Source organism: Aspergillus melleus (assembly GCF_016097325.1).
Source record: "Aspergillus melleus strain CBS 546.65 chromosome Unknown contig3, whole genome shotgun sequence".
Classification (NCBI taxonomy): domain Eukaryota; kingdom Fungi; phylum Ascomycota; class Eurotiomycetes; order Eurotiales; family Aspergillaceae; genus Aspergillus; species Aspergillus melleus.
The window spans coordinates 2713954-2730982 of record NW_025763372.1 but is presented as its reverse complement, the minus strand read 5'-3'; the positions used below and the strand labels follow the sequence as shown (position 1 = coordinate 2730982).

The following is a 17029-nucleotide window of genomic DNA, read 5'->3' as shown; positions in this document are numbered from 1 at the left end:
CCAATCCCATAAATATAATGTAGTATGTACATACTGGCAGTGACCGACTATTTCCTAGGCAATTACGTGTGGATGCTCTACAGTCTCTACCCAAGATGATAGTTCATATGTGTCGTTACATGGGGATGCGTCCCTGACCGGCATGCGACCGGCTGATTACTTCCTGATGTTGCGAGAGTCGAGACCTGAGACCTTGACAGAAGGATGACATCAGAGGGTGGGAATCCTTCACTAAAGACAAGATATTTCATTCACCGCAGCCGAATCTGATCCACCTTCAACACACGCCCCATATTACACGTAGTACAGCGTACACAGTCTTTCCAGGTATTTCACAGGGTGAATACTGTCAGTCAACTCAAAAAAGAAAGAAACAAAGGGGAAACGAGAAAAAAAATTTCATCCCCCAAGCCAAACTTGTCACTACCCATACATACATGCCCTCGATTCATCCTCCTAATGTGTAGTAGCTACTGTGTACTCCGTAGCACCGGCTACTGCTTCACTCTAAGCTCGGGCAGCTCTCCGTCCCACTGAATTTTCATGGTGGTTGGGAAGGGCGAAAATCCACTCTGGTCTGCTGTCAGGTGTTTGGAAATCCCACCAGGTCCTGGGAGCTTTTGGAGTCGCCCTTGAGGCCCGGGTGCCCGGCGAAGATTGTCGAGGCGCCCGACCACCTTGAGCATCGTCGTAAGTGCCAGCTTGCAGAGTCCGATTCCAAGGCATTGGTGCGCTCCGAAGCCAAAGTGGGCATAGAGATTCATGTCACGATCGAGTCTGACTTTCTCCGGTTCCGGGAAAGCAGCAGGATCCTTCGACGCAGATACCTGTGTAAGATACCGAATGTCAGTAACATTGCATGCAACAACCCAGACGTGGTTCCGTGGAATGGGTTTACTTACCAAGTTGCAGAGTACGTGCTGTCCTGGCTTCAAGTTCACCTTCTCTCCGCTGTCCTCGACGACGGCGGACTTGGCTGCCATTCGAAATACACCAACAGATGACCCCAGGCGAGCACCTTCCATGAAACTGTCGTGAAGAAAAGAAAGGACAGGGTTAGTAAGCCAATTCGGAACAGCTTAGGGTTCGGAGGGAGGGATGATTGTTCTTACTAGCGGAGCAAAATACTATCGGCCTTTGGCGTATCTTCCTTGGCGAGTCGATTTATGTCGGGTAAATGAATCGAACCTTCCTCAGAAAGATAATAGTCAAGACACTGAGAGATGAGTTGTCCTTGGTTTGCCACCATGCCACCAGCAGTTGGCAATAGATGAGTCCATACGATCTCGTCCGCGGGAAGACCACTGGCTAGCAGACGTTGGATCATATGGACACCGTAGTCAGTCAAAGCGTCATGGCGATGGAGACTATGGACCAGATTAGCGATAAAGCCAGATTTGGCCACAAACTCCACATTGGCCATAGTCAACTGTCCAAGCTGCTGGGTCATCGCTCGAGCTGTCTGGTTCAACTCGAATGACTTCGCAACATCAGCATCATTGAAGATAGCAATGAAAACAACTGCCATGATTTTATAGAGCTCAACTTCCGTGAAAACTCCCCGGGGATTGGCGTCAGTTTTCAAGGGTAACGAGAAAACGGTCGCACAGAAGTGCACCTGAGCAATGTTTGCAATATCACGTACGAAATCGACCTGGTTGACGCCGGCGATCTTGTAGGAGTTTTTGTGCAAGAGCTTCAAAGTAATCTGCTCATAGAAGTCTTTCACCTCCTCCTCCCATCTCGTTCGGTATAAAGCTGCTCCCATCATCTTACGCGACGACGCATTTGGTGCATCATCCCCAGACAGCATGAAATTTTTGCCATACGGATGATTACCGCGCCGCATGAGGAATTCAATCTTCTCGCCCCAGGTCACTTTGAATGTCTCTTGGTTCAATAGGATCGACATGCATGCAGAATGGGAATTGATGAATCGAGGATGAGGAACAAATATGGGACTGTCCCAACTGTATTGTTCAGCAAATCCGAGCTTTGTCAAGATCTGCTTGTTCTCGGATGGAATGACCATAGGAAAGTGCGCATAGATAGAATCTCCTCTGAAGTGATTAGGAAATGCCCGCAGCACCAATTTGTAGAAGACATGACCTTGGTCAACAGAGTCTTGTGGCTGGATTTCTTTGAAAGCCCAGTTGGTCAGGTGTTTTGGTGTGTAATCAACCGTGTAAAATCGATCGCCACGTACTAATGCCACTGCATCGGAGAGAATGACCCTTGATGTTGTGAAATTGGTGCAAAGGCCGCTGCCGGGTACCATCGGTTCCTTCGTATCCTCAACAATGACACCAGGGTATATTTCAACGAGATCGGGGTGGTCATACAGCCGCCTCAATTGATCAGCGATGTAGGGATTCGGGTTGATGTCTTCGAACGTCTTGTGAGCAGCCAGGTTGAAATATTTCCGAAGCTCGTTCAAAGTGGCCAAATTCCAGGAACGGGCTTGCATGATTCCAAGCGCTTCCACACTTCTGAAGACGGTTGGAACATTGGATGCTCCGAATGCGCCTGCGCAGTCCTCTACACTTTGCCTGAAGATCTCGACCAAAGCATCATCATCAAAACTTCCATTCGCATTGCGCTGCAGTCCAGCAAACTCGCGCTCATTCGGTTGATCCGACATTTCTGCGTCCCATTTACCAAGACCTCGGACGAATTCTTGCAGTGGGATATTGTTGGGGTCCCTTCCGGGGAATATCTTGCTATACAAATCTTGTGTCCATTTCTCATCGCGCTTGGATATGCAAGAATGCCAACGATAGACAAGATTGAACTCGGCAGATATCTGGTTGCCTGTAGCTCGAGCAGCTGCCTGTCCAAGCAGGCCGTCTTTGATTTCCGCGCGAGGATCCAAGCTCCAGGCGCTGTCAATGCGATTGATATTCAGGATCGTTCGAACGTAGTCTTTGAGAATGATGTTGACGTATAATCCACAGGTAACAAGTCGTCCAGTCTGGAACAGGTCGTTGTCGTACTTTGCATACTCCTTGACATTCAATTCGTCCGGTTTTGTAAATCGACCGTTTTCATTGATCGAGGCCAATTCTTCAACCACGTGGTTGTGGAAACGGTTGAACATGATCAGAATCACACAAACACCTGGGGGAAAGCCCAGTGCGCGCCGCGAGGAGAAGCAATCCGGTTTCAACTTTCCGTCCTTGAATGTTCGGACAAGACGTTGCTCGTCTGAGTTGTTGCCATACAGTGGTGCGAGATCCAGATACGACGATGTGACAGATGTTGTTCCATCATTACGATCCGTCTGAAACAGATCTTCGTTCTCATCAGCGGCAGAACTGATAACAGTAAAATCTCAACTGGAACCTACCATGAATTATAATGGACGCTATATAGAACAAAATGCTGGAAATCTTGTTCGGGTGCTCTTTGAAGTCCTTTCGCGCGAGGAGGGAATCAAAGAGGGATTCAGGATCGGGGAGCGCGGGGGACTGCATTGTCTGAGGCCTCACAGATCTTGCGTAATGGGAGCCAGCAGCTCCAATCTGGGGCCAGAGTATGTTCTTTGCGATTGATTAGTGAGTGCCCTTTTGTTAGCTCAAGAGTGTCAAGGGACATACATTCCCTGAACCATCAGCCTCGCGGTACGCATGATCACGGCCCAGATAGCTGTATAATTTGGTCAATTCGTTGCTTCCACCACGAGTCGTGAATCAGGGTCCAACTTACGAGATTGGTGGATGTTCCAAATCATTCCACAATTGATTGAGAAAGTTGTTCGTCAATTCGCTCCCTGTTCGAGATGTCGAGGGCAGTCCAGCAACAAGCTAGGGGCTGGTTTAGTACAGAATTCATCCACTGGATGAGAGTCGAGCTGACCTGTATCAACTTCTCCGTGATATAACGCTTATCGTCAAGCGGCTCACCCGTGGCAGCACTCTTCGCAACATTCGCAATGGTCTTGAAATCGCCGAGATCGAGACGGCTGATATCCTCGACAAGGCGCGTTTTGGTTGCCGAAGTCACATATGTGCCATCCCCTGTTTCAGTAGGCAATGGCCGCAACGATGCAGAGATGACCTTCTCGATCTGCTGGATAGATTGGCCAACCCCGTTCATGGTTGAATTGCCATTCAACTCAGCCATTGTGGGCCGAGGCGCGGAAAATGCAAGACAGGATATATATATATGGCGATAGGACTGTCGGCGCTAGTCGATCTTCCAATAGCGGAATCAAGGAATATAATGAGATACCCAGGAATCCGGCAGAGCAAGCAGGACAACAGACAAGCTGCAAAGAACGCAATCAAAATAGTAGGTTCTGTCAAAGCCTATGCTATACTATACAAATCACCGGAAACCTAAAAACAGGCGTGCGTCAGAAGCATATGAACAACAGGTGGGGGAAAGTCAATTATTCGGGCTCCCAGCCAGTGCCAATACAAGAACCAAGGGTTGTCTGTAGGAGCCAAAGGGGTTGGGAATGGACAATATGATGATGAAAGATAACGGCCAGACAGGGTTTTATACGAAGTAGACCTTGCGTGATTTGAGGTAAGCCTACTGCGGCTGAACAGAAAAAAAAATTCTCTCATCCAATCTACAGAGGCAAAATTCTCGGAGACAGACAGACCTGACCTTGAGGGGTGAAATGCTGTTCATGCCACCCCTAGACTGCCCAGCCACCCATGCCGTTTCCAGACGTACTTTGAGCATTATTATTCCGCCTTTTTTGCTCGTATGCATCCTGACGAGGTGGTTGCAGCTGACCTGACCTCTTGAAAGTGGGTCCCGCGAGCCGAAAACGCTTATTAAGCAGGATTTGGTCACGTGACGTTCGCACCACCAAATTTTTTCTTTTCAATTCGCACGACCTCTTACACCACCTTACCTTCGTATTCAACCCACCTTCTTCGACCCCCCCCCTTCTTTCTTTCTTCAATAAAGCACATCATATGATCTTCCTCTTGATGCAACAATATATGAATATCCTTGCAAATGAGATTGAGGGTATTCAGGAAGATCATCAATATATTCAACCTTTAGTGTAGTAAGAGGCTTTGTTTTCGCATGAGTCAACGGAATTGGAATGTCATCTTCGGGTTCCTATAAGCACTTAGTAAGCGGTTACCAAGCGCCGGCAAGCTTGGGAGTTTTCCCTACTGTAGTCAAAGCATCCACATCGATTACTTCATTCAAGGGATCTGCAGTAGAATCCATAGTATGACTTGTAAGAAAGTACTTTGTAATCGCTTAAGAAGCGCTTGACGGACCGGAATAGGGAGTGGTGAAGAAATAAGAAAGAAAGTTGAATTTTTCATGGAAAGCGGATTACTGTAAGATATTTAAGGTCGCGCGAATCGTTCTGCTTATAAATCAAGCCTTGGCGGACCCACATTATGAAACGGCTCAAGCGAGCCTATCGATAAGCTCGCGTGAACTGTATCCACCTGACGAGGGGTGCCCCACTGACGGGTGTTTTTGTAAGAAGGGCAATTTGATTCGTGCTTAGGCCCGGAGGGTTGACAGCATCTCCAAGCATCCCTAGCCAGCAAACCGGCCGGAGCTGATCGACCAGACTCAGGAATTTGATGGAATGCTAGCCCGTTCCCCGCAATTCAGTAATCGGAAGAAAGAAACCACGGTTATTGCGTTTTCTATTGCATCAATGGCAGCTGATATCTCATAATGGCTGGCTGGCATATGGGGATTTGCATTCTCTGATATCCACTTAAGACTTATACGTGCCTTCGGCTGCTACAGGCCAGCTGAATCAAGACAAGGATGAGCCCGATTGATTTGAAAAGTCTTGCAGTGGCAATTCTGCACCATTGTCATCATTATCATTAGCGAGATTATGACAAGGGGGTCAATTGAGGCTTCCCATCACTTTCTCGCAGCCCTGGACTCGGATTGAGGAAGAGGAGAGAAAAGAGGAGAGAAAAGAGGAGAAGTCGATGATGCGGTGGATACCGGGTCCGTATTTACTGGTACCGTAAGGCCCAAGTACTTCGCAGTCTTTACTAGAGATTATATTAATATGAATGTTCAAGGATGATGAAAATCATGGCACCATAATTTAATAATAATCATGAAACTGTTAATTGGCCACTAGAGATAATTCCAAATTTATAATCTTGGCCGGAGAATTGGAATAATAAAACGATTGGCCTCCAGGCGAACTAGGCGAGTACACTCCGTACGAACGATTAGCTTGGGACCCTAATGTTCCTTCCCTTCCTGTGTAGATCTCAGGATAGGAGAGCCATGCACGAGGTGAATCAGTGCCCCCTTGTTACCATGGTAGGACTGCAGAGTGGCTATCATATTCATCGACATAGAATCAACGTTTCTGGCCAGCCATACTCGTGCTGGCTCCCGATATAGTAGGTCGTACTATGTCGAGAAATATATTATTTTCTCTCCACCGCTGAATGCTTTTCTTTATGACCGAGAGTCTGGAACAAAATTTCGAACGATCAAGCCCAAAACCAAACCAAATTCGCCGATCGAATCAAAACACGTCTGATATACCTAGACTCGGAGAAAACCGACGAGACTCGTATTCCCACGGACTCGGAGCTACTCATGCGCAGCTGACTGCATGCGCTAAGCTCAGTGTCAGCACAAAGGACATTAAGCATGATCGCTCAAGGTGGCGAAACGCAACTTGTATCCCAATGCATTATCTCATGTTTCAAACCACGAGCATCTAGATGTCTGTCATACGGTATACCTACCTCCATAGGGCGAACATCACTCCAGAATATCCTCCGTGGAAACGTTGAGATCACGTGACTGTCGTGGACCGAGGCCCCCATCCCGATTCCTCCGCGTTGGTCCTCAAGAATTGCCTCGTGTTTTGAGCTCTTCCATTAGCCCGTCTTCCCCTCTTGACGCCCTCTTGGTTCTTGGGTCAGCTTATCGGTGGCTGGAAAAATATTACTGCTTCTTACCTCTATCGGGGAAAAGCGACCACCCACTACTCAGAACCCTTGCAACAAAAAATAATAATAAGAGAATCTATTTCAGGCCTCGATTGCAATGTCGTCGGCAACCATTACATTGGTTGTTCAGCCACGAGGTATGATTCTTTCCTTTACCCAAGAATTGGTTTCGCACATACTGACCTACCTGGCGAGTAGGAAAGCCAATCAAGGGTCTTCCCAGTGAGCTCGAAATCGCCTCCAATGTCTCAACGGCCGGGATCTACGACTCGCTCGCGCAAACCTCAGGCTTCTCTATCCATCGCCTGAGGATCACCAAGGGAAGCGACCGCAGTGTTGTGCCCAATTCGCGCAACACCATTATCGATGATCTGGGATTGAAGGACAAGAGCGTTATCCATGTCAAGGATCTTGGTATGTGGACGAGAATCGACACTCAGCAAAGACTAGAGCCAGACGGAAAAGAACAGAAAAGCTAACCAGTACCTTTATCGCAATCGTACAGGCCCCCAGATCAGCTGGCGCACCGTGTTCATCATCGAGTACCTTGGACCTCTGCTCATCCCGATCCTCTTCCTTTACCCGCTGCGATCGTTGATCTACTACAACTTCGACCAGCCTCTGCCCGAACGATCCAGCCTGCAGCTCTTCGTCTGCGAGCTCCTGACGGTCCATTTCTTGAAGCGCGAGTTCGAAACCGTCTACGTTCACCGCTTCAGCAATGCCACCATGCCGGCCCGCAACATCGTCAAGAACAGCGCTCACTACTGGATCTTGGCCGGCTTCAACATCGCCTACTGGGTCTTCCGTCCCGACGCCGCCTCCATGACGAGCCACCCTAACCCGTACCTCTTCTACCCGGGACTCGCGCTGTTCGTCTTCGGTGAACTGGCCAACTTCAACGCGCACCTGATTCTGCGTGATCTCCGCCGCCCCGGTAGCACGGAGCGCGGTATTCCTGTCGGTCTGGGATTCGGTCTCGTGACTTGCCCCAACTACCTGTTCGAAGTGATCGCCTGGCTGGGTGTTTACCTGGTCAGCGGAATGAGCTGGAGTGTGCTGTTCTTTATCCTGGTTGGCGGTGCGCAGATGATCAGCTGGGCCAAGAAGAAGGAACGTCGCTACCGCAAGGAGTTCGGCGACAAGTACAAGAACAAGAAGTTTGTCATGCTTCCCGGTCTCATTTAAACGGCCGAGACAATGTCTCTTGTGAAGATGTGGTGCTGGCCAGATATGGGAAGTTGCACATCTACAACTAAGTTGACCATGCATGGGCTTGCGAACGGGGCTACGGGTTCACCCTGGCGCTTTGCTCATAGCTGCAGAGACCTGTCAATAGGCGTTGGGCTTCATAGCGGTAGCTGTGAAACCAACAATGCCTTGACCGGGCTCTTGTGTCTGTTGATATCGAGTACGAATCAGCAACGCGCAACGCGATTCAAACCACGAGTGTCTTGTTAAAAAGTATTTTGGCGATAATAGTAATATCTAACGCACTCATTATTGAACACTATGCCGCAGACTAACAATACTCTATATGAAACTCGTTTCGTAACCCCCTAGAAGCTCCCAAAACACCAAAGTCAAAGATAACAAGAAGGAAAGTAGCTCGTTCCACCCTGTTCATTTCCCAGTGAACTCCAAAACATGGAAACCTCCACCCGACGTCGCAAGGGGAACAACCAGCAATTAAATAGAAAACACACAATGTCTTACAAGTCATAAAGTCGGCACGAGCCAAGAACACCAGAATACTATCCATAGCTCACTCGGGTTTCAAGTTCTTCGCCCACAGATGGTAATAGGGTTCCATCTCCTTCTCACAGTTTCGTTTCGGATCCGTGTCGCACCCAAAGAATCGGAGGACTAGATCCCCTTCCTTGTATGTTCCATCCACGGCCGCGCCGGAGGAGTCTTTACTATAAGAGTTGATGACACGCTGGGGGATCAAGGCCAGCCGGGCCAGGACAGTAGGGTGCCATTGGACGATATGATCCTGCAGAAAAAGAGATAGCATTAGCATCTTGAGAACGTACACCATAGTCCCCAATATTCCTTGCAAAGAGGTCCCCTACCAAAGCATGTATCTCCGCCTTCGCAAAGTTATAACCGCGATACAACGGATCGAACCAGAAATCAAGGAAGAAGCGCGCAAAATCCCCCTGTTTAACCACGAAGCTCCCTGCGCTGAGGTCCTCGTTATCCGTGCTAACAATCAAGTCAATGTCCTGGGGCTTGAGGTGCGAGAAGGTCTTGATGATGCTGTCGGGCGGCACGACGGGGACGTCTTTGCGCATGAGGGCCTCGAGCCGGCGGTTGTCAAGGAGGCTGGATTCGAGCGACTTGGTCGGATTCATGAATAGCGCGTGAGCGTCTAGGTGGAAGAAGTAGTTCGAGTGCGGATGGGTGGCCATCGCGTGGCGGACGGCGGGGACGACGCCCCAGCTTCGCGGCGCATGGTCGAGCGAGGTCTCGTAGTCGGAGAGGTTGGCGAAGAAGTTCACGTAGCCTGTGCGCGAGGGTCTGTTAGTTTCTGTATGGGTGTGTGTATCCCCGGGGGAGTGTATGTACCATGTCGCTTGGCGTAGTCTTCTCTGTTCTTGACGATCTTCTGGATGTACTCGCTGCTGAAGAGCGCGCGGTCTAGTAGGGTGACGATGACGACGCTCGGGGTGCCAGCCGGAACGGCCGTCGTCCCGGTACTCGAGGTGAAGAACTGCGATAGAAGAAAGAAGACAAGGACAAGGGCGAAGCCTAGGATCGCGGCCGCTTTGAGTTGTTTCCTGCGCTGGAACGAAATCCGGGGAGAGCGGGCGTAGGGAAGAATATGGGCATTCTTCCGAGGAGGTAGGGCAAACTGCATGGCGGAACTGCGCGCCCCCAGCGACCAGTTGCTGAGCTATTGAACGTTGATGAAGAAACGGTCCTTGGATCAGAGCATGCTAGAAAGTGGTAGTTATTATCGCCGCTCATCTGGAGTTCATCAGGAACGGCACTAGATGCTCTGCCGGATCCGGAAATTCACTGCGGATCATCGATGGCCCGATGGCAACGTTCCTGGTTGTTGTCTCAGGATTAGAGGGAACACTCCGGAACATTATTTGGTATAATTTAGAGCATTGGTAAGAAGCTTGCTGCAACAAGTCCAGGGTCTCTAGAAGCAATGTCGTGGGACATGTCATGTTGTACATGGCTTCTGGGCAACCCGCTACGGAGTACAGAGGAGAGGGTAGATGTAGTATCCCAAATGTAGTAGCATTGAACAAGAAAGGAAATATAAATACACTGAAAAGCTAATCATGCAAGTCTGGTCAAATCAATGAGCAACCGAATGGTCACTCAGCAGCTACCGACAACGTCCGAAGTGGTATGCGCGAGACATTGTCGACCATAACAGATATAATGATACAGACGCCCATCCATTGGTCACCGCAAATTAAGACAAATCCATTGTTCATCCCCCTCGCCTTTCCATGATCCTCTCGCATCTAGTACAGCTTCTTGTTGTAGATCGGCTTCGTGGCTTCCTTGATGTTGGTCTGGTCCTCCGCCTTGGCCTTGATCTCCGCCTCCTTCTGCGCCACCCACTCTTCAAACGTCGGGGGCTCGGGGAGACCCAGCTTCTTTCGCTCTTGTCGGAATTGCTCCTGGATCTTCGGCGTCTGCATCACCTGCCATCTCAACCGCCATCCGAAGAGACCCAGCTCCTTTATCCGCGCGGGCCGGTCGTCTAGCAGGTACTTGTCGAGTCCGCCGGACTTGTGGATCGTCCGCAAGGCCTTCCGCGTGACCTTGATAAACAGATGCTCGTCCAGAGCCTCGCTGTAGATCTTCTTCCTTCGAACGTTCGGCTTCCACTCTCGGCGGGTTTTCCCCTCATTCCGACCCTGCGAGATCTTGTTTCCGAATTGAATCGTCACGCCGCCGTAGAGACCGGTATTCGACTGTCGGTACATGTAGTTCGGGCCATAGGGATAAGGAGGGATGTATTCCGGTAGCTTGGGGATCTTCTGCGCGACGGGAGTGGAGGAAAACGATCTTTTCGAGGCCGTCAACGAGAGGTTGCGAAATGCCGAAGAGAGGGAAAACGGCAGAGACATGGCCGAGCGAGACTGCAATCCTGCCATTGTGATGAATCAAGAGGTCGATACGGGGCAATCGACCATGACAGGAGGGAGAATGGTCGAGAAGAAAAAGGGAAAATAGGAACGCAATCCCTAAGGCGGTGGTCGACAGAGGGAGAGGGAGATCGTGTTGGAAGTTCGGGCAGATCAACTTTTGGTGTTGGCGAAAGAATTTGGGGGTCGGCCTGACCGCCTTTGGCAACGGATCGCTTCATTGATCGATCCCTTGAGCTTTGCCGGAATTTCGGCCAGAAGCAATCATCGTCTTGCTGCTTCTCTCTACGTCGTCTGCCTTTTCGTCTCTCTTTCAGATACCTGTTCTTTGCTTAATTTCTAATCTCAGTCGTCTTGTTGCTCATCACCCTACTACCCTGTGACTTCCGAGTGAGGTCGCAATCCTTCCATCATGGTTCAGATTAGCGAAGTCAAGGGCAATTCGCGCGAGAACAGAACGGCCGCGCACACGCATATCAAGGGTCTTGGATTGCGCTCCGATGGCAATGCCGAAACGACTGGAGATGGTTTCATCGGTCAGGCCGCTGCCCGTGAGGTGCGCAACTTTCTTTTCTTCTTCCGCAGCATTTGAAGACTTCCATGGCATCTAACAGTACTTTTTCTTGTGTATTAGGCATGCGGTGTCGTGGTCGACCTGATCAAAGCGAAGAAGATGGCTGGACGTGCCGTTCTCCTGGCCGGTGGTCCCGGAACTGGAAAGACGGCCCTGGCCCTCGCCGTGTCGCAAGAACTGGGTACCAAGGTCCCGTTCTGTCCCATCGTGGGTAGTGAGATTTACTCCGCCGAGGTGAAGAAGACCGAGGCGCTGATGGAGAACTTCCGACGGGCGATCGGTATGCGACAATGCCGAACCCACTTGGGATCGTATGTATTGGATCGGCTAATATGTCTTTAGGTCTCCGAGTCCGTGAAACGAAAGAAGTGTACGAAGGTGAAGTGACGGAACTCACGCCCGAAGAAACCGAAAACCCATTGGGAGGCTACGGTCGGACAATCTCCCATTTGATCATCGGATTGAAGTCCGCGAAGGGTACCAAGAAGCTGCGCCTGGACCCCAGCATCTACGAAGCTATCCAGAAGGAACGAGTCACCGTCGGAGACGTCATCTACATTGAAGCGAACACCGGAGCTTGCAAGCGCGTCGGCCGATCGGACGCCTATGCCACCGAATTCGATCTCGAAGCCGAAGAGTACGTCCCTGTTCCGAAGGGAGAGGTCCACAAGAAGAAGGAAATTGTGCAGGATGTGACGCTACATGATCTGGATATGGCCAACGCCCGGCCACAGGGCGGACAGGACGTCATGAGCATGATGGGCCAACTGATGAAGCCCAAGAAGACCGAAATCACGGAGAAGCTGCGTCAGGAGATCAACAAGGTGGTCAATCGCTACATCGACCAGGGCGTTGCCGAACTTGTCCCCGGTGTGCTCTTCATCGATGAGGTATGTGTCAAAGCACCTGTCGCTTAGAAGGACTTCCCTTTCTCACCTATATCAATCCCCACTAACCCGTCGCTACCTCTCAGGTCCACATGCTCGACCTCGAATGCTTCACCTACCTGAACCGAGCCCTCGAATCCACCATCTCCCCCATTGTCATCCTTGCCTCCAACCGCGGCCACACGGTCATCCGCGGCTCCGAAGACGTCACCGCCGCGCACGGCGTCCCCTCCGACCTTCTCGCCCGTCTCCTCATCATCCCCACGCACCCGTACACGCCCGACGAAATCAAGACGATCATCCGTCTGCGCGCCAAGACAGAAGGCATCAACATCACCGACCCGGCCCTAGAGAAGGTCTCCGAACACGGCAGCAAGGTCAGTCTGCGGTATGCCCTGCAGCTGCTGACTCCTGCCAGCATCCTTGCGCGCGTCAACGGACGCCCGGGAGGCATCGAGGAGGCTGACGTCGCGGAATGCGAGGATCTGTTCCTGGATGCGAAGAGAAGTGCGACGATCGTGAACCAGGATAGTGACAAGTTCCTTTAAGGAGAAGAAGAACCTTTTGTTCGGTCGATCGATTGCTGTAATGGTGCGATGGGAGAACGAGTTATATTTCTATTTTATGGGATATCGAAGTTGAACGATACCCTTATAACACTTAAGGGGAAAAGAGAAAACAAAAAAGAAAGCTTCAGCACAAACAAATGACTTTGTATACCATGTGTGATGAGAGTCGGTGGTGTTTTCATGTATCGGAAAGGCGAATTTCATAGCTGTTTTATGTTAATGTCAACCAGGTTCGATTGTTACATCGGCTTCTTTGCTTATGTGATGTTTCGTAGATTTTATTGTTCTTCTATTCGAGTATATATACTAAGGAAAAATCGGCTTTAGAGCTGGCTGAACGCTCTATCCTTGTTCCAACGCCTGATCAGGGTCCTGATGTTTGGGAAAGCCAACAAGGAGGTACCCAGCAGAATCAAACCAAGCTCAAGCATTTGGAAACAGACACGGAAAGAAACCAAAATCAACCGAACGATGTGCTCTGATATGCCCAAGCCCAGGGAGAATGGCGACGAATCCAAAGCATGTCGATGGTCAACCTCGAAGGGTACCGTAGCACCCAAATGATCTACCGCAATCTCCAGGCCAGCGGTAACTGAATCCTCCAGAAAGCCGCGACCTGTCCAGCGGAAACCGTAGCTGAGTCCGCACTTGTTCTGGATGGAGTGTAACTGGGTTTGTGCGTAGAGGTACTCAGGGTTGGGTTCAGGGTCCGTGAATTCCCATACCCCCTGAACGAGATGAGGATGTGGCGGAGTGAACGGGTTCAAGGTGATGAAGATACGACCAAAAAGACAGGTCGAGATATCTTGGAGAGTATTTACATTGTGTGTGAGGGACGATTTTCCGGTCGCTGGTTCCAAAGTAGAGCAGCAATGATGCTGGTTGTGACTGCTCTGTGGTATAATGTAATCGTGTGCCGGCCACGATCGAGATACACTGGGTGAAAGCTAATGAAGCGATGAGCAGTGGTTCAGACAAAAGAAAGGCGCCCGATAATTTAGGATCACGATCAAGCAGGAATAAGTGAAATACGCACCATCACGTCCGAGTGTAGGACAGCGACGTTTTGAGCAGTCTTGAAGCTTTGGATAATTTCTCTTTCTCCAGAACTGAGCTTTGGATGGAGCAATTGCAATGTTTCTTGGCTGTCCACAGCGAAAACAACATGATCGAAATACATCGGCTGAGCGTCAGACGTGAGGAGAATGTATCCCTTTTTACCAACGGGGGATACTTCGCGAACCCTAGTCTTGAGGTGGACCTTTGCAGAAGGGAATTCCCTGGTCATTGATTTGACAAAATGGTGTACACCCATGTTTATGCGCTGCCACCTAGATGCAGTATGACGCGGGGAAATGATTTGATAGTCATTCAGACAATGCATGAGAGCGTCAAAAGGAAATTGCGGAAGAAATCTGCCCGCATTTGTTTTCCACAGTGTCGAGAACAATGGCGAGAGGTAGCCGTCATAGAAAGTGCTCGAATATCCCTCATTTGAGAGGTAATCTTGTGTACTGAGCGAGGCTTGAGAGTCGGGAGTACGGAGAGCCCAAGACTTAGAAGTCAATGAATCCAAAGCCCAATACTTTAGCCAGACGAAGTCAACCAGGAGGCGATATGTTTCAATACTGCACAATATCCAAGGTTTGAGCAGGATGCTTTTGAGAAAGCTGCCGCCCCATTCAAAAGTGTTGCTACCGTCCGATGAGTTGAAAAAGAACGGCGCTGGGGAAGTGGCAACTCCAAGATGACCAAGCATGGAAGTAAGGTTGGCTATGTATCTCTGTTAGTTTCGAAACATGATTCAGTGGAATAACACTGACGTGAGTTCTCAACATGGAACAAGGGAGACTCCGTGTTTACATCGACTCGGTTTTTGTCATGCTCATAAGGAATAGCCCTGATGCGACCGCCCAAGGCCGAGGACGCTTCAAATAAATGAACATCGTGGATAGAATTTTGCAGAGCCCAGAAACAGGTGATTCCAGTGCAGCCACCTCCAACAATCGCCACGCGTTCAGTATTCGGGAGCGGCATGAGGACGAGGGCTTGCTGTCTTTTGATTGTCCATGAAGCCAACGATTCCAAGCCAACTAAAGAGGTCAATTAGACCACTTCGAAAGCCACCGTGCGCTTGCAGAGTATGTCGCAGTGCACGGAATGAATCAATAGTTCAGGTAGTTTCTCTCTGAAGAGAAATGAAGTGTTCGACAAGGGCCAGGAAGTCAATTCAAACCAAAAGACAGACATGAATCATGAATAGAGCGGCCAAGGAGATCTTTTATTGATCCGCACAGACACCCTCATGTTTCGTAGATTCGATCCGCATGTGGAAGGCGAGTGTGATCATATCAGATGATAGGTAGTAAGCAGCGCAGTAGCTTGAAGGAGGAGAGACCCCAGAGATGCATGGCGATTATGACGGTATCCTAGGCGTTCATTGGCCCAAATGGTATGGAGAACTGGATTACGGGGGTCCATTCAGTGCTCCACCGATCCAGGATGAGGTTAATAATAGTCATCTGCGGCTGGCGATCTCAGCGTTTGCAACCTGGGAAATACAACATTGCATGCGGATCACATGAAGAATTCGAAGTACTCCGGGGGTAGCTGACGAAAGGCGTGGATTGTGGCAGTAAATTAGCCCGATGGATGAAAGAATGACAACGATTAATTAACTTGGTACGGGGAAATGCCAGACGGAAACATCAACCTCGGCCGCAGGTCACGTGGGCCTGTCCCCGTGCGGGAAGTTCATTGAGCAATCCGTCAATCAATCCATCGCAATAGTGCATTAATGCGTCTCCCTGTCATTAGCAGTGTCATCATCCGCCCCTTCCGAGCTAATTCGACACAGTCTCGGTCTCGAGACTTCATCTACCTACACGGACGACGGAATACGTCCGAAAATCCGCTAATACTTCCTTTCTCGAGCCACATAGTGCCACTAGCCACCAGCCACCGCTAGATAAGGTGGCCACAGTTCCCGTCAGCCTAGAGACCACCTCCGGCCGCTTACAATCGTGGGAGAACCTAGCCTACGACACACAGACTTTCTCTCTCCTGGCATCTCCCCCTGAATCACTCTCACCCATCACAATGTCGAACCCGTTGGATACCGATGCCGGCTCGGAGCTGTTTAGCAGCTACGAGACCGAGCTGAAACTCATACAGGCCGATTTGAACCAGAAGCTGGATCAAATTGCCGAGTCTAGCGGGGAACAACGGAAGTCCGCGATCAGAGCCGCGGAGCAGTCTCTGGACGAGGCCACGGAGTTGGTAGGGTCAAGAAGAACCCCATAATCCCCTCCCATCATTGCTAATACTCGACGCTAGTTGGATTCAATGCGCCTGGAGAAGCAGAACATCCCCTCAGCGGCCCGATCTAAAGTCAACGTCCGGTTTCGCAACTACTCCTCGGATGTTGACGAGTCTAAACGCAAACTTAAGTCTCTCTCGGACGACCGTAAAGCGCTCTTCGGCGATCGCTACACAGACGACCCTCAGGATGAGCATTTGGAGCAGAGACAGCAGCTTCTCTCCGGCACGGACCGCCTGGAGCGCAGCTCCTCTAGACTGCGGGACAGTCAGCGAATCGCTCTCGAAACCGAAGATATCGGTCGCAACACGCTGGCTGATCTGAACCAGCAGCGGGAGACCATCATGCATACGCGGTCGGGACTGCTGCAGAGTGAAGGATACGTGGATACCAGTATCAAGACATTGAGGGGAATGGCTCGTAGGTACTGTCACCTTCTACAGCCCCTGTCGGATGCGATATCTATCGATCCTGACCTTGATAGGTGGTGAATACTAACGTATCTTGTTCTTCCTTCTTACAGGATGGCTACGAATCGGATAATTACAATTGCGATCATTACTGTGTTGGTCCTGTTGATTGTCGCTGTTATCTACAGCAAGTTTCATTGAGCGTCGGGCTTTAACGGGCGTTGCGAGG

General features: G+C 50.1%; 7 protein-coding genes across 7 annotated transcripts; 3 read left to right on the top strand and 4 right to left on the bottom strand.

Moving 5' to 3' along the window:
• Positions 1-82: 82 nt before the first annotated feature.
• Positions 83-4513, bottom strand: LDX57_005998 (peroxidase/cytochrome P450 family protein). The gene is made up of 7 exons (XM_046087687.1): positions 3856-4513; positions 3706-3803; positions 3597-3645; positions 3347-3539; positions 1113-3291; positions 903-1029; positions 83-827 (listed from the first exon to the last, which is right to left on the bottom strand). The coding sequence occupies exons 1-7, from the start codon at positions 4120-4122 to the stop codon at positions 495-497; spliced, it is 3246 nt and encodes a 1081-aa protein (XP_045943655.1). The 5' UTR covers positions 4123-4513; the 3' UTR covers positions 83-494.
• A 2507-nt stretch (positions 4514-7020) lies between these two features.
• TSC13 (trans-2-enoyl-CoA reductase (NADPH) TSC13) lies at positions 7021-8111 on the top strand (the record flags this gene model as incomplete). The annotated part of the gene is made up of 3 exons (XM_046087686.1): positions 7021-7060; positions 7122-7337; positions 7429-8111. 3 exons carry the CDS (start codon positions 7021-7023, stop codon positions 8109-8111), a joined length of 939 nt encoding a protein of 312 aa, XP_045943654.1.
• A 321-nt stretch (positions 8112-8432) lies between these two features.
• Positions 8433-10156, bottom strand: MNN11 (putative alpha-1,6-mannosyltransferase subunit). The gene is made up of 3 exons (XM_046087685.1): positions 9495-10156; positions 8999-9432; positions 8433-8919 (listed from the first exon to the last, which is right to left on the bottom strand). The coding sequence occupies exons 1-3, from the start codon at positions 9784-9786 to the stop codon at positions 8689-8691; spliced, it is 957 nt and encodes a 318-aa protein (XP_045943653.1). The 5' UTR covers positions 9787-10156; the 3' UTR covers positions 8433-8688.
• LDX57_005995 (mitochondrial 54S ribosomal protein bL28m) lies at positions 10157-11193 on the bottom strand. The gene has a single exon (XM_046087684.1). The coding sequence runs from the start codon at positions 11048-11050 to the stop codon at positions 10412-10414; it is 639 nt and encodes a 212-aa protein (XP_045943652.1). The 5' UTR covers positions 11051-11193; the 3' UTR covers positions 10157-10411.
• A 260-nt stretch (positions 11194-11453) lies between these two features.
• Positions 11454-13050, top strand: rvb1 (RuvB family ATP-dependent DNA helicase pontin; the record flags this gene model as incomplete). Its single annotated transcript, XM_046087683.1, has 4 exons — positions 11454-11597; positions 11676-11895; positions 11958-12505; positions 12589-13050. The coding sequence occupies 4 exons, from the start codon at positions 11454-11456 to the stop codon at positions 13048-13050; spliced, it is 1374 nt and encodes a 457-aa protein (XP_045943651.1).
• Positions 13051-13332: 282 nt separating this feature from the next.
• Positions 13333-15730, bottom strand: LDX57_005993 (uncharacterized protein). The gene is made up of 3 exons (XM_046087682.1): positions 14895-15730; positions 14108-14844; positions 13333-14018 (listed from the first exon to the last, which is right to left on the bottom strand). Exons 1-3 carry the CDS (start codon positions 15106-15108, stop codon positions 13395-13397), a joined length of 1575 nt encoding a protein of 524 aa, XP_045943650.1. The 5' UTR covers positions 15109-15730; the 3' UTR covers positions 13333-13394.
• A 440-nt stretch (positions 15731-16170) lies between these two features.
• On the top strand, positions 16171-17001 carry vti1 (v-SNARE protein VTI1; the record flags this gene model as incomplete). Its single annotated transcript, XM_046087681.1, has 3 exons — positions 16171-16350; positions 16408-16814; positions 16914-17001. The coding sequence occupies 3 exons, from the start codon at positions 16171-16173 to the stop codon at positions 16999-17001; spliced, it is 675 nt and encodes a 224-aa protein (XP_045943649.1).
• Positions 17002-17029: the final 28 nt, after the last annotated feature.

Bases quoted from the DNA above. Each gene is read 5' to 3' on its own strand.
- MNN11 (XM_046087685.1), bottom strand. From the start codon at position 9,786: ATGCAGTTTGCCCTACCTCCTCGGAAGAATGCCCATATTCTTCCCTAC. The intron at 9,433-9,494 runs GTACATACACTC...CCTCGCGCACAG, and splicing joins AGACTACGCCAAGCGACATG to GCTACGTGAACTTCTTCGCC. The intron at 8,920-8,998 runs GTAGGGGACCTC...CTTTTTCTGCAG, and splicing joins AGGCGGAGATACATGCTTTG to GATCATATCGTCCAATGGCA.
- LDX57_005993 (XM_046087682.1), bottom strand. From the start codon at position 15,108: ATGCCGCTCCCGAATACTGAACGCGTGGCGATTGTTGGAGGTGGCTGC. The intron at 14,845-14,894 runs GTCAGTGTTATT...AGAGATACATAG, and splicing joins GTTCCATGTTGAGAACTCAC to CCAACCTTACTTCCATGCTT. The intron at 14,019-14,107 runs GTGCGTATTTCA...TCGCTTCATTAG, and splicing joins TCCTACACTCGGACGTGATG to CTTTCACCCAGTGTATCTCG.
- LDX57_005995 (XM_046087684.1), bottom strand. From the start codon at position 11,050: ATGGCAGGATTGCAGTCTCGCTCGGCCATGTCTCTGCCGTTTTCCCTC.
- LDX57_005998 (XM_046087687.1), bottom strand. From the start codon at position 4,122: ATGGCTGAGTTGAATGGCAATTCAACCATGAACGGGGTTGGCCAATCT. The intron at 3,540-3,596 runs GTATGTCCCTTG...TCAATCGCAAAG, and splicing joins AGGCTGATGGTTCAGGGAAT to AACATACTCTGGCCCCAGAT. The intron at 828-902 runs GTAAGTAAACCC...TATCTTACACAG, and splicing joins AGCACGTACTCTGCAACTTG to GTATCTGCGTCGAAGGATCC.